Source organism: Ostrea edulis, chromosome 10 (genome assembly GCF_947568905.1).
Source record: "Ostrea edulis chromosome 10, xbOstEdul1.1, whole genome shotgun sequence".
In the NCBI taxonomy this organism is placed as follows: Eukaryota; Metazoa; Mollusca; class Bivalvia; order Ostreida; family Ostreidae; genus Ostrea; species Ostrea edulis.
In genome coordinates this window covers 28,153,866-28,169,419 of record NC_079173.1, presented here as the reverse complement: position 1 = coordinate 28,169,419, position 15,554 = coordinate 28,153,866, and the positions used below count along the sequence as shown (strand labels likewise).

At 34.8% G+C, this 15,554-nt stretch overlaps 1 protein-coding gene across 2 annotated transcripts in view; it reads right to left on the bottom strand.

Annotated features, from left to right (window-relative positions):
- The window catches only part of LOC125665689 (neuronal acetylcholine receptor subunit alpha-10-like), a 38,388-nt gene that overhangs the window by 15,934 nt on the left and 6,900 nt on the right, over positions 1-15,554 (bottom strand). For both annotated transcript variants that reach the window (XM_048898453.2, XM_048898455.2), the window contains exons 2-3: positions 7,646-7,794; positions 1,047-1,091 (exon numbers count right to left, since the gene is read on the bottom strand). In XM_048898453.2, coding sequence (XP_048754410.1) covers positions 1,047-1,091; positions 7,646-7,794 — 194 coding nt within the window. The remainder of the gene's footprint in view (positions 1-1,046; positions 1,092-7,645; positions 7,795-15,554) is intronic.

The following is a 15,554-nucleotide window of genomic DNA, read 5'->3' as shown; positions in this document are numbered from 1 at the left end:
CAGTAACCCTTATTTGACGGAAGAGACGACTTAATGGGGCGGTCCTTCGGACGAGACCGCAAAATCCGAGGCCCCGTGTCACAGCAAGTGTAGCACGATAAAGATCCCTTTCTGCTCAAAGGCCGTAAGCGCTGAGCATAGACCAATATTTTGTAGCCATTCACTGGCAATGGTGACATCTCCATATGAGTGAAAGATTCTCAAGAGAGACGTTAAACAATATACAATCAATGAATCAATTTTCACGAATTTCATGGATACCCTTATCCCAAGAATTTCAAACCACAATGAAATACACAAAGTAGTTAATGTTTGAATATACAGAAACCATACCCATGAAATGGCACCTAAACAATACACGAAAATTGAGCCCTGCGAATTTAACTGATTCCAAAGTATACCTTTCAAATACTGATCGCGAGAGCCTCGAGCAACGGCGGGAATGGCTTTCATCAACACATGGAAGAAAGAAGAGATGAGCAAGTTCACATACCCCACGCTTCAACATTGTTTGACAATGCCTCACATAAGAAATGGTAATGCTCGAAAGTCTAAGTTCAAAAGGGGCACAACTCCCAGAAAAATTATTGAATCAGAATTTCCTGAGAATATACTCATCTACACAGTGTGTCCTTATTAACTACAAAGTTTCACGAAATTCTGTTGAGCGGTGTCAGAGGAGTTGCACTAACAAAAAAGGATCGACGGACTGACAGACTGAACTGAAACATTATACCCTTCGCAACTTCATTGCGTTGGGTACAATAACCACCCACTTGCATTGAGCCAGCGTTTAGATCCGTTGGACACCACCTTTATCCCATTCGTTGTGGTGTGACTGATAAATCAGATTATTGAAAACAACATAAAAAAAATCCATCACATATAATCCTAGTTTTCGGTATCAAATCAGCAACACAATAACATTAATTACTCTTTGTTACTTTTTTATGCAGTAAAAGCTTACGATTGGTATTTTTGTTGGGTTTTTTGCTATCAATATGAATTACCTAATCTAAAGAAGTTCAGTCCAGAAATCTACGTACCTGATTTAACCAGCAGTTAGTTGTTAGAATTTGGTTCTTTTCATCCTAAATAGAAAATACAAAAGAAATTCAAAATGGATGCACCGAGCATAGGCCTAAATTTTACAGCCCTTCACCAGCAAAGGTGACGTCTCCATATGAGTGAAAAATTCTCGAGAGGGACGTTAAACAATCTACAATCAATCAATCATTGAATTTCTAATTTATCATCGCACATCATAAAATATCATAGTATAATATGCAAGCACCATGTATCATTCTTAGCACTGCTTATAAGAACCTAGCTCTTGTCTGAAAGTAGCATAGAAGAGCAGAAGACAAGTTCGGAATTGTAGTAAATTTCTGCAATAGTAGATGTCTCTTGTAAGTTGGAATATGTATATTGTTACATTGATTTCTGCCATAAATAGGTTTAGGTGCAATATCTAATTAGGTTCACTAATCCTAGCAAACACATTTACATGCATGGTTCTAATACTATTTCATGATCTATTTCTTTCATACACAAGTTTTACACCGTGCAAAAGTACGTAAACAATGAACTACTACTTATAAAATGATATTGTTTTTCCTTCGAATGTTATATGTTGCGTAGTAATCAAACACATGAATGACTAAACTTTCAAAATATGATATACATGTAATATAATATTATTCATAATCTTCCATCTACCGGAAGTACATCAGTCCGGAATTTTCCTATGTTAAAAGAAAATGCAGCAGGATAGCGAAAAGGAGTTTGGACACTGTATAAAGGGAAGTTTTCGCCCACTTTTATTTTCGTCCATTTCGCCCTCGTTATCACTGGGCGAATTTTAATTCTAAAAGTGGGCGAAACTGTTTTCTCTTATATCTCTCTTTAATACTACTATGTCTGGGCGAATTCAGAACGGAGTGAAACTGTCTGCACGTGTACAAAGGCGAAAATATCCCCATACATGCAGTATTTAAATGCATTATGACAAGCCACATTCATTTCACACGTAAAGGGTCTGCAACGTTTGCGTATAAAATTAAGAGTTTAGGCAAATATATTCATATTTCTAATGGTACCGCTTTTGATATTTTTACAAATTGTAAAGACACGCATGTCTTCATGAACCCGATGCAGGTGTAAACATTGCGAATAGTATGTCTATGGGAAGTTCCACAGAAATAAAAGTTTATTCGCTGATTGACATTTTTAGCCTGATGGAGATTCACTCTTAACCTCCTAGATGCAGAATCAATAAAAGTTTTTTGAAGGTTTGACCATACATCCCTATTCTAAAACCCAATACGGAATATAAAGTGTGCATGCTCTTCATCACTTGTGAGCTTAAAGAAATCTACTTACTGCATGTAATACAAGCGTCTGTAGTCCGCGATTTGGTCTGACCTACTTGTAGGTTATGCTCATATCAAATTATTTTAAACAACGTTAGTACACTGTGCATGTATGATGACTATCTCTGTACGGAATGGATGTGGAGTCCTTTGATTCAGACACTAACACTCCATATTTATAAATGAAATTGAGGAATACATGTAGTCGATTGACTCATGTTATGAGACGCGTATTAATTTAGATCTAATGGGATAATTCAACATTGTCGTGGTACATCGTTTGACTGAAATCAATTGCCTTTACACTTGGGATACATTTGCATTTACACGCCATAAAAAGTCACCACAACATTTGATTATGGAGTTCATTTTATTTCACAAAGTATCGGTCATGAAATCTGCATTTCAGTCATATGAATGTTTGACACACAATAAAACCCATTTTCTCGTTTTGTGAATTGTGATGCATGAGAGTAAATAAATTTATAATAGATTTTCACTGAACATTTTACATTTACTGTCAACGATGTAGCCACTCTTGACAAAATGTTTCATAACAAAAACAAAAGCATTATGTAAAGATTTATGTGGGGGGGGGGGGATACACAGTTTTAGTGTAACCAATGATGTATGACGGTGACGTATAGTGTCACGTGTATTCACTCAAGTGTAAAACGTACTGATGAAGCTGAAGGCTCCAAGCGATGTCTGAGGCGACGAGCGTCGGGAGGGGGGGGGGGGGGGGGGGGGCTTCTCCAAAAGACCCAGGGTACTACTTCTAATGATTGGTGAGAGCTACTTAATTCAGTCTGTGTCTCAAGAAGTACCAATCTGATTTAATTCAATGTGACAAAAATTAAGGTACATCTATTCGGGAGACTGAAGTCCCATGATTCTGTTTCAGTGATTATGTCACTTTGAGTCTTGAAATGTTGTTAACAAATCTACCATCTAAATAAATAAAGTATCTCTAGAGATGAAACTACGGTTTCTGAGTGAGAGAAAGGAACGCCCACCATCTCTACAAAGAATGTCTACAGTACAGCTGTAGTCTATGCATGAGGCAAAAGTATCCATTTTACAAACATCTAGAATCGGGATATAACACAGTTCATCGGTTAAATTGCAGTTCGTCTGCCTGGTTGTCAGTCTATTTTGTCAAACTCAGATCACCTAGGTTGATTCCATCTAGATGTAGGGTACCGGAATCTGCCGAATGTTTAAATGCTTCCCGTTTGTTTTTGTCCATGTGCAGTGTAGAGATGAACAATGCCAAATGAACGTGAAAATTATCTCATGCACTATACGATATTCTCCTATTTCACAAACTGCGCAAAACATCTTTAATTACGCACAGCATAGAATATGACGTTAAAAACTTGTGAAGATTGCAAATCGACTATTGTTTTTAAAATGTATTTTGTCATCATAAATCTGTTGGTGAACCAGTAGATTGGAACATTTTGCATCCGATGGGTTTTTTCTCTCGTGTTGAACAACACCCCACCCCACCCCACTCCACCCCACAGTGCGTTAGTTTGACAATGAATCCTTTTATGTACAGAAGGATTATGACTGAACTTTGAATTAACAACTAATTCTAGTTCTGACTCTAATCGTGGTTAGTGTTAGAGCTTTCACCTTTAACATTAACCCTGATAATGACCCTAACCATAATATAAGTAACGAAAAATGTTATGATTTAACACACTAACTTGAACCTTAAACCTGTCCCTAACTCTAGGACATGATTTTGACTTCACCTTGACACTTACCTGTAATCTACCTCAATGTTTTAACTTAACTTTAACACTAGCTGTAAACCTAACTCACTGTTTTAATTCAACTATAACACTAGCTGTAATCTACCTCAATGTTTTAACTTAACTTTAACACTAGCTGTAAACCTAACTCACTGTTTTAATTCAACTATAACACTAGCTGTAATCTACCTCAATGTTTTAACTTAACTTTAACACTAGCTGTAAACCTAACTCACTGTTTTAACTTAACTTTAACACTAACTGTAAACCTAACTCACTGTTTTAACTTAACTTTAACACTAACTGTAAACCCAACTCACTGTTTTAACTTAACTTTAACACTAACTGTAAGCCTAACTCACTGTTTTAACTTAACTTTAACACTAACTGTAAGCCTAACTCACTGTTTTAACTTAACTTTAACACTAACTGTAAACCCAACTCACTGTTTTAACTTAACTTTAACACTAACTGTAAACCTAACTCACTGTTATAACTTAACTACGGAAGCGTATTAGTGCCACGTTTTTACTTTTTATTATTTTTTAAAATTTATTTTACACTTTAATCTGTAAAATTTACAGATTAAAGTGTAAATTTACAGATTTAAAGTAGTGTAAATTTTACAGATTAAAGTGTAAAATTTAGAGATTAAAGTGTATAGTTTACAGATTAAAGTGTAAATTTTACAGATTAAAGTGTAAAATATAAAAAGAATAAAAAGTAAAAACATGACACTAATTCGTTTCCGTACTTAACTTCAACACTAGTTGAAATAACCAATTTAATGACCTCGACGACATCAGACATGTAATAGAATAATATTAATCACTTTGAAATGTAATAAATGTTTATCACAATGTATGAACTTCCTCTTTTCATGCTCAATTGTCTTTTAAAATGAAGACAGCTGTGGAAAAAACCTTCATAGAAATAACAAAGTACATTCACTTCTTCCAATCGTACACAAGTAGAGAGAGTGTGTGTGTTTTCTGGCTCCTGGGCAAAGTATTTAGGAATAAGATGATCATAACTTGATCGACGACTAAAAAATCTTTATGATTTATAAAAACAAACCAATGAAATCAACCTTCGAATAACAGACATAGATTTTTCATTTGTTCCTACAATGACTGATGGCAAATGATACTAATGACGTCTATTTTTCTAAACAAGGTGGACGTTTGCGAGTGCCATTTCTCTCTAGACCTAATACCATTTATTGAATGGCTTCTGTACAAAGACGCAATTTGTGGTGTGTTTCTCCAAAAGAAAATTCAACAAGTACATATAACGAATATTGTCATTGACGAATGGTTCGTGGAATGGTCTATTGACAGGGCAATCAGTCGACAAATGGAGATGGAGAAGGTTTATATATAGGCATTGATTGTTGACCAAATCTATTCTTCTGAATAAGAAATTGTTTTAAATTAAATCAGTCGCCAAAGACAGAAAGGATACATATATTCTATATTGAAATGGATCAGAGTCCATGTTTATTCAAATAACTAGATGTTTTGAGGCACAAAAACCATACAAGAGTATAGGGGCAGCAGCCCCCACCCTGCTTACCACCTTCATTAATTTTGTTATATCTTACATGCAAAATAAGATAAATTCACTGATTCCCCCCCCCTTTTTTTTAAAGTAGTAAAGCATGTAAGAATGTAATCATAAACTGATGGTGAACCTATGTTTTGAAGGACGAACCCTCCCCTTACAATTTATGATTTGAAATATGAGGGAAAGAACATGTTTTTAGTATTTCTTTTATGCTTCCAACAAGAACTGCGAACGATAAATTAAATGTTGTTTCGCCGCCAATCTTCTGGTCAATTTTTAAAAAGTTATCATGTTTAAGTGATTTTTCTTATGTCAATATAAATACTTATACGAATTTTCTTCAAATTTGATTGATTTGACAAAACAAAGAGAGATGAACTATAATGTGTTAAAATCGCGTCTTTCACTATAGGAATCAATGGAAAACGGAAAATATTTTAAACCACCCCCACCCCGCCCCCCTGAAATACAAATCCCTTTTTGCAGGTATTATGAATTGTCATTTAAGAAACTTATACCGAAACTTTTGTTGTTTCACGGAGGAGGAGGGGGGGGGGGCATGTTTACAGACCAAACCACAGTGAAAATATTCACTCTAAGATCAGTTGCTTGCAAATGAGGTTAACGAGTGAGAAATGAAGATTAACCATTTTTACTCAATAATATAAAGTGATTTGACAAATTAAATGGTTATTTTTATTGATATCAATAAGGAATTTATAATATATGACGTTTTAAAGCTCGGTTTTAAGGAACATATTTTCTAATCAAAAGGAGTTGAAATTAAGAGCAATTAATTAATTAATATTTGTATTAAAGTTACTAATCAATTCCTAATGGATTCTACTTTGAATTTAAACAAATATCATTAGCAAATTTGCAAAGCTTTTTAAAATATACGAATTGAAAATGTAGGCGGGAATCGAGAGTTAGTGTGCGTAGTTCTTTAAACAATTTGTAAAGTCTTCTTCGATGATGACAGCCTCCCTTGCCAAAAAACAAAAAAAAAAACACAAAAAAAACCCAAACCCTGATTACGTGAGTAGATTTCTAATCGCTTCACATGTCGATAATCACCATACAATACACGATTTAGTAATCAGGTATTGAAATGAGAAAATAGTATTTCCTGTGTTTTATATCTAAAACTACATGTATGAGATAATGCGTACTTAAAAAACATGGCAAACATTTTTGTGTGAATTTGTTTTTACTGGTGCTGAATAAATGGGAAACATTGGTGCGTAATAAGTTATCTACGCATGACAAAGTAGCGGCTGTGTGAAAAATAATGTGTTCTTAAAAAAACAAATAATTTTTTCTATGATTTTTTTCTTCTGATGCTGAATAATTGGAAAACATTGCAAGATGTAATAAATTCTAATCCAAGCTGGACAAAGTAGCATTTAACTGAAATAGTAATGTGGTAAAATATAAGATAGTTTTTAAAGTTTTCTGTCAATATGAGATTTAAGATAAATTGCCTTTCCAATCTATTCCCAGGCGGATAGGTGATTATGTGATACAGAGCTCATACAAACGCTTTCTTTAACAACACTATACAGATGTACACCTTGATTTACCATCCATTGTTTTAAGGAATAAATCGTGATTATCTGACCTATAACATTTAACTTTCGTAATATGTAGGAGTTGTGACTTTGAGTCAGACTTTAAAATTGTACTTGAAAATGGTATTTAATACATATAATAAGAGACCTATTTCTATAATGGTAAAACCGCTTATTAATAGATCGCTTGAAAGGACTAGACGACATATAATCATATAATATTGGCGGTCCCTCTACTGTCATTGTCACAGAGACGCACTTTGATAGATAACAAGAGTTTGAGAGACTTCAATAGCTTGTGAGTCCTTAATGTTGCAGATTGTTAGAGAGTGTTTGACTATCTAAAAAAAAATATATATCCGTTGTCACTCACCACGTCTATGATCTGTGAGAGGGCTAATCCAAAGGTCACATTTAGCGGAAGTGACGTATTGTCAGGCATCACGGGTCGAACTCTTCTGTCGTATCCGAGTAATAGATCTCTGACTAACCTTTGTTCATTTGTTTCCTCTCTACGTACCCCTGATAATAAAAGAGATTGAAAAAAAGGTTATTATGAATACGAAAAATTGTTACAGAATTTAAAAAAAAATAATGAAAGAATGAAATCTATTTGATGCAAAAATCGGTTCCTTTTATTAATTTTCCTCAAGGATAAATGAAAATGTGGCGTTCGCTTTAATGATAAAACTGTTGTCTAGTGAATTTTCACTTATACTAATCATTACGAATATGATCTTTTTGTTGCATTTTCCACTTGTAACAATGCTTTCCTGAGTGAGAAAAACGAGGAAAGCCGAATCTCACATTTATTGATGTTTTCTGTGTGCAAGAAAAAAAGCAATGCTATTTATATGTTGAAAGATATGTTCAAAAGCGAAACAAGGACCATATGGACCTCAGAAATTGTAAGTATCCTCTTGACAATTAAAGAAGTAAATTTGTTTCATAAAGAAAAATAAAGCGATCAATCAAACAGGGTGTACACAGCTCATTAACAGCTGTACAGTTGCATAAACTTTGATGCTATCACGATTCATTTTTTTTCGCTGAAGGGTGTGAATGACATAAGAGTTAAGGGGAACTGTAATTATAAGTTTCAACTCCCGTCAGATGCATTGCGTCAACGTGAGCAACTAGAGGCAAAGAAAATCTAGTTAATTCCAATTTTTTGTCTCGATTTCTGATACAAACAACAATGCCGTATGGTATGGAGGATAGGCCAACATTTCAATTCAAGCAATAATTATTGAATAGGAGCAGTCAACGTCTGTTTATACCCTTAGCTTTAAGTAGTAATAAATTGTTGTTCATATTTTTAAAATAGAGACATCATTTGTGAAGTTTTACTAAGCTTTTGGAATGAACAACGATACTCAAGGCTGTAAGCACCGACTGTTATCATCTAGAGCCGATGTAAGCACCGACTGTTGTCATCTAGAGCCGATGTAAGCACCGACTGTTATCATCTAGAGCCGATGGTGTCCCCCTATTGAATTCGAACTTTAAGATGTAGATCAAGTGCAAGGATGACTCTTGATTCTGAGATTGACGCTGCAAGTATTTAATATCCATTAGGCCTTTCTATCATTTCAAGTCTAGATTTGCATGCTTCAAGATTTAGAAAATCGGTTTTAAAACACACTTTTTCCTTTGTTTTTTTTAAAAGGACAGCAACTTGTTCTGCTATTGTAGTTGAATTTCTGACATACTCGTGATTGATAGAAGCATCCATTGATACCAGTGTACGATGAAGCTTCGAAGTCCTACAGTGGCTGCACTGTTTTGAGGGTGGAATTTCCTTAGCCAGTACGAGTAAATAGTGATGGATTGTTTTGTTAAAGAGGTTCGCAACTGAGATTTGGAGTAATGTTAATTTTTGGGGGAAGTATATTTTTGATTTCTACATTGAAGGAGAATTAGGAAATTAAAAAGAAAAACTGGGATAGCAACGCTTGTTATTGAGCTACATTGTTCTAAACATGACCTTTCTGCACTTAAAATTTATTCAATTAAACTTAATTTGTCTGTTGGTGTCAACACGGATCAATCATTACATAATTTAATAGATACATAATCATGTCTTCTACCACTACAGATAAAAATAATAATACCAGTAATCGAAATAAATAATGACCTTTTTGCACTTGATATACGAAAATCTTCATGATATTGAAATTGACATTATTCCTAACGAGAGGACATATCAGTAAATACTTATTTTTAGCATCCTGCGCAGTTGTGCTCAAAAGCTCAGGAGCTAACTTCCTTAAGATTTCTTCATAGTTAAGAGGATTAACCGAGGAGATCTTGGACCATTCAAAATTATGAAAATCATTATCTGGTATCAAGTAACAAAACTAATTATATTAAAAAGCTAGAAATCTTGTACCTGAAAATGGTACTCTAGAATCCTAAAACTGCCTCAACAGGTACATCAAATCAAAATGTGAAGAAAACAGTTCAGAATACTTTATTTCACCATGTAAAATAAATCATAGAAAATATATTCCCCCGAAAAAAGAGCTCAGATTTATGATTATATTTTCAGCCTAGGAAAAATTAACCTATGTTCAAATTTCCCCTCCAGAAATTAAAAAGCCAGTCCCAGTATGGAATGTCTCCCTATATGACATTAACCCACAAACCCCAAAAATTAAAAAAAATTACCCACCAGCCCCAAAACTTAAAAATTACCCGCCAACCCCCAAAACCTATATAAATTAACTACAAAACCTAGAAATTATCCACCAACCCCAAAATGTGGACATTATCTACCAATCTAAAAATCTAGAAATTATCTGTTTTTTTGTCCGATTTGCAGAATCTATTAAAATAGAACCTTTTTGCAAAACAAATGACCGGTGTTGCTGTTCTTGGAACGTAGGAGGAAAATATCATAATATGACGGTTTTATCCCCCATTTCCGGTTCCGTCCAGGTCAAACTGATATGATTTTAAATAATTAGAAGCTATGCTACTTGTGTATCAAATATCAAAAAGTTTTTCTTCTCTCACATGAACGCAGAAATCTGTTGTCGTTTCATACAGCGAAAGGGAATTAAAAACTGTCAAAAGATTTTAAGAAATAGAGCAGGTTTTATAGATGCCTTGTAGATGGAAATTCTCCATCTTACTTCATTGAACATCAGTAGCGGGCATGATATGTTACATGAAGCATGCAATTTATAAGTTTACTGAAATAAAAATGATAGTAGTTTTGAAAAAGAAAATCGCTTTTGTCCGGAAAAAAACCCCAACCAACCTCATATATTTCTAGCTACCTGCTCACAAGTGAAAATTCTTCGTCGGAAAGAGGTACCAACAATATCCAACAATTTGGACACATTTCTTATCAAATTTTTCATTCAATTAATTTGTTCGACCGATATTGAACCACAATATATTTCTTTCTTCTAATAAGGAAAATGGACAGTGTTAATTAGGTTCTATTATCCTGGTGACTGTCATTCCCTTCATCTCTACGGTAAGACAAAATTCTTTTGTACGAAGTCCTATGATGATCAGATTTTTCTTACGACTATATCAAACACTCAACGTATAATTGTCGATCGAATACTTAACGTACAACTGCAGAACTCTCAACATACAGCTGCTGATCGAACACTAAACGTATAACTTTCAAACACTTAACGTAGAACTGCCAAAACCTCAACGTACAACTGCCAAACCCTCAACGTATAACTACCAAACACTCAACATACAACTGCCAAACACTCAACATACAACTGCAGAACTCTCAACGTAAAACTGGCGAACGCTTAACGTACAACAGCCAAACACTCACGGTACAACTGCCAAACACTCAACGTACAACTGCCAAACACTCAACGTACAACTGCCAAACACTCAACGTACAACTGCCAAACACTCAACGTACAACTGCCAAACACTCAACGTACAACTGCCAAACACTCAACGTACAACTGACAAACACTCAACATACAACTGCCAAACACTCAACGTACAACTGACAAACACTCAACATACAACTGACAAACACTCAACGTACAACTGCAGAACTCTCAACGTAAAACTGGCGAACGCTTAACGTACAACAGCCAAACACTCACGGTACAACTGCCAAACACTCAACGTTCAACTGCCGAACGCTTAACGTACGACTATTTAACGCTTAATGTACGACTATCGAACTATCAACGTACGATTATTGAATGCTCAACGTACGACCATCAAACAAACGACGTTCGAATGCTCGGCGTGCGACGCATCAAATTAGCCCAGAGTGTAAATATCTAAATACGATAGAAAAAGTCATGTTATTGATTAGGCAACTCTTTGACGACAGTCGTTCGACTCTCGCAAATACAAGATAGCCTCCGTCATTTTCTCGAGATCCTCCGATAATGAACATTTGTGGTTTTGACCCAGGGCTATCTCAGCACTATCTCACTTATACAAATTTCTTACGAATCGGGGGGCGATGACCTATGAAATCCAACCGAAGTTCTTTGAATTATCGCAACACAGCTCATGACATCTAAGGGGAAATTTACGAGATTAGGCAGACAATAAGGTTAAAAAGACACTGAAAGTATTCACAATAATACGAAAAGGGTCTGCTTCATTTTCCAGTTACAGAAGTCTAAGACCTGAATTTCTTACAACACACCAAGGGCTATCCTAAGACTTCCGTCATAGTTATTCATAAACTTAGCTTCCATATGTATACACTGTGAGACAATTATTTGCTAAAACCAGTCAACCTAGCAGCTTGTTTCCCGAACCCGACTAAATTGAAAATAAGGGTCGACCATTTCCGCTATTAACTTTGATTAGCATTTCGCTGCAGTTTTTAGAGTCCAACACTCTTCGTGAAAAGAAGACATATTAGTTTTACAAAATGTTGACCGTTGACACGTGTAGACATTTAGAACCCAGTATTACTTCATAAAAGGTTTTATCCACATCAAATACTTCATAGGATGATGAATTTTTTGGCCGACTTAACTCTGATCTTAACACATACAGGAAAATGTAATCAATAGTTATCTAATTGAAACATTGAGCAAGCTGTTACGACATTGATAGAATGTTTGTATAAAATCCTATTCAGGTCAACGCTTTTTTATATAACATTTATACTTTATAATTACATGCATAATACTGCATTCAGTGAATGTATTAGTTAACGGACACTTATTGATACATCTAAGGAATGAAATCAGAACTAAGCAAATATAGCAAAACACACAATACGATATAGTAATATTAATCATACAACAGAAGATATCTTATCGGGTGAATTTTGGCGATTCGGCTGTGGAAACTGATTAAACTAAGGATCCTAGATCCATGCGCCTGAAATCATTCAAATTATTCATTCCACCTGGACGGAATGATTTCAAACGATGCATCCAGGATTTTTCTGTGCTCTTTCTCTCTGCATCGGTCCATATTGGGTTATGGTCAATAACAACCACTTGCATGTCTTGCCAAATGTGACCTTCTTTGTTGAAATGTTCCCCTACGGGTTCGGTCACGCGTTTGGTTTTGATGGTTGATCGGTGGTTGTTGGTCCTAAGTCTGATGTTTGTAGTTTCCCCAATATATTGTTGTCCACATTGTTTACAATTGATGAGGTATATGCAGTTGTTGGTTTTACAGGAGAGTTAACCCAACATTTTATACGTTTTGCCTGTAGTGAAGCTTTGGAACGTTTTTGAATCATGGCTAAATTTGCAAAGCAAAAATTACTTGTCAGAGCAAGTTGAAGATATATATATATATATATATATATATATATATATATATATATATATATATATATATATATTCGACGGATCATTAAAAATCTCCGAAAAGACAAAGTTAATATACATGTACTTTTATTGTACTTCAATCAAAGGTACAGCTTTTTGTTTGTCCATCTATATTTTAATGTCGCAATTCTGAATTCCACCTACCCCTTCCCCAGCCCACTTACGAAATGCTCATTACGGCCTCAATGTGTATTTTGTAGTTTTTGTGGTTTTTAATGTTTTTTGGATATAGATAGCTTTAGAAATGAATAGAATAGATAACTTCACCGTGCTTTTGATTTTCAAATTACCTGTTCTAGACAACAATAGCAGTGTTACGCTTATCATCAACATGGCGGCTCTTCTTCAAACGCCTCTATTCCTATTCTTAAAGCAGTCAGAGTTTTATTTTCTAAGATCTTTTCAAAGTAAATAGGTTAAGCCATGGTATGCTTCTCCTTACTTCTTTGCGTCTATCAAATTTTGAAATAAGTACAAATATACTTCTTTTCCCAATAAAGTACATTCCCGAGGTTTTTTCGATAACGAAAGGTGAAGATAACAGTAATCAATCCCATAGCTCCTATAAAAGTGAAGATAACGAACAGTGATCAATCTCATAACTCCTATAAAAGTGAAGATAACGAACAGTGATCAATCTCATAACTCCTATAAAGGTGAAGATAACGAACAATAATCAATCTCATAGCTCCTATAAAGGTGAAGATAACGAACAGTGATCAATCTCATAACTCCTATAAAGGTGAAGATAACGAACAGTGATCAATCTCATAACTCCTATAAAGGTGAAGATAACGAACAATAATCAATCTCATAACTCCTATAAAGGTGAAGATAACGAACAGTGATCAATCTCATAACTCCTATAAAGGTGAAAATAACGAACAGTGATCAATCTCATAACTCCTATAAGCAATGCAAAATAGAGAGATGGGCAAACACGGACCCCTGGACACTCCAGAGGAGGGACCACGTGCCTAGGAGGAGTAAGCATCTGTCGACCGGTCACACCCGCCGTAAGCCCTATATATATATATTTTTTGGTGACGTTTCACGAATAATTCATTTGCATTCTATCTACTTTCTATAAAAAGTCTTGGGGTATATTGACATTTCTGTTTTAGAGGTAGTATATTTTGATAGTTCCTGGTTGTCGCAAATAAAAATGTAAAATCAGCTCCATTGTATTAGAGTAAGTTGTATTGATGAACATTACCGTAGTAAAGAAGGAGAGGAAATTGTTTAGAACAATCGGACCCAGGACCTTTGTATCATTAGTTAGGTGATACAATCACTGAACTACCTAGGTCGATATACAATAAAATGTTAAATCAATTTCAGAAATCATACCAGAACTCTTCATATCTAGGAGATGAAAAAAATACAACCAAAACACAAGAGGTCCATGGGCCACATTGCTCACATGAGCAGCAGTTCTTGGCAATAAACAAGCTTGAGGAAAACTATCATAATACATGCAGCTTGGTTCCGAAAAAAAAACTTTTCAAAGGTAACGACTAAAATTCATTAATTATCAAACTTGACTACAAATTCATTAAATATCATATGCCCTTGTAGACGGGTATGGCCTTTCATCACAATTATTATCTCCCCTTCATTTGAACAAACTTGAACCCCCTTTACACAAGGATGCTTTGTGCCAAGTTTGGTTGAATTGGCACAGTGGTTCTGGAGACGAAGATGAAAATGTGAAAGTTTACGACAACGACACCAACGATGGAAAACGGAAGGTTTTAATCAGAAAAGCTCACTTTTAGAGAAATGTCAGAAGTGTCGCATATGTCCCTAAGGCCATCATTAAAAATATTTTTGTTTGATGTACTCCAACCCACATTTTCCAAGGTGGGTCGGTAGGTAGGTGTTTTTGTTCGTTTGTTTTTTAATGTCATGAAAATTTTTAACATTTAGTTTTAAAGTAAGGAGAATTTTCTATTTTTCAAGGGAACCAAAAAAAAAAAAGAAAAAAAAAAAAAAAAAGGAAATTTAAAATTGCTAAAAAAAAAAGGAGCAAATTTGACGGGTCGGTCGGAGTACATCAAACAAATCAATTTTTATTTTTGGCCTAAGCAAAATTCACTCAACGATGTAGAAAAATGATGATCAAAATAAAGGAGTGAAATATGAGAATTGTTAATTTGCCTGTCTCGTTTTTAGTTGTCTACGAAATTACAGTGTATGTGGTGTGCTTTCGTTGCAGACAAAGCTTGATAAGTTCCTAACTATGAATGAAATACATAAAAATCATATATTTTGATTAAATAAGACAGGCGTGTGTTCGTGTTTACGCGAAATGTTTGTGGGGACGTATACCAGAAAAAAAAAATACCATGGCCTTCCCTCACCTTTTCTTAAGTTCCCCGTGATAAAATTGGATGAGAAGGGGTAAATGTAAATTATTAAACATCATACAAATAACTGTTTTTGCTTTAGTAATGGATAGGTATCTGAGAGCTGTAA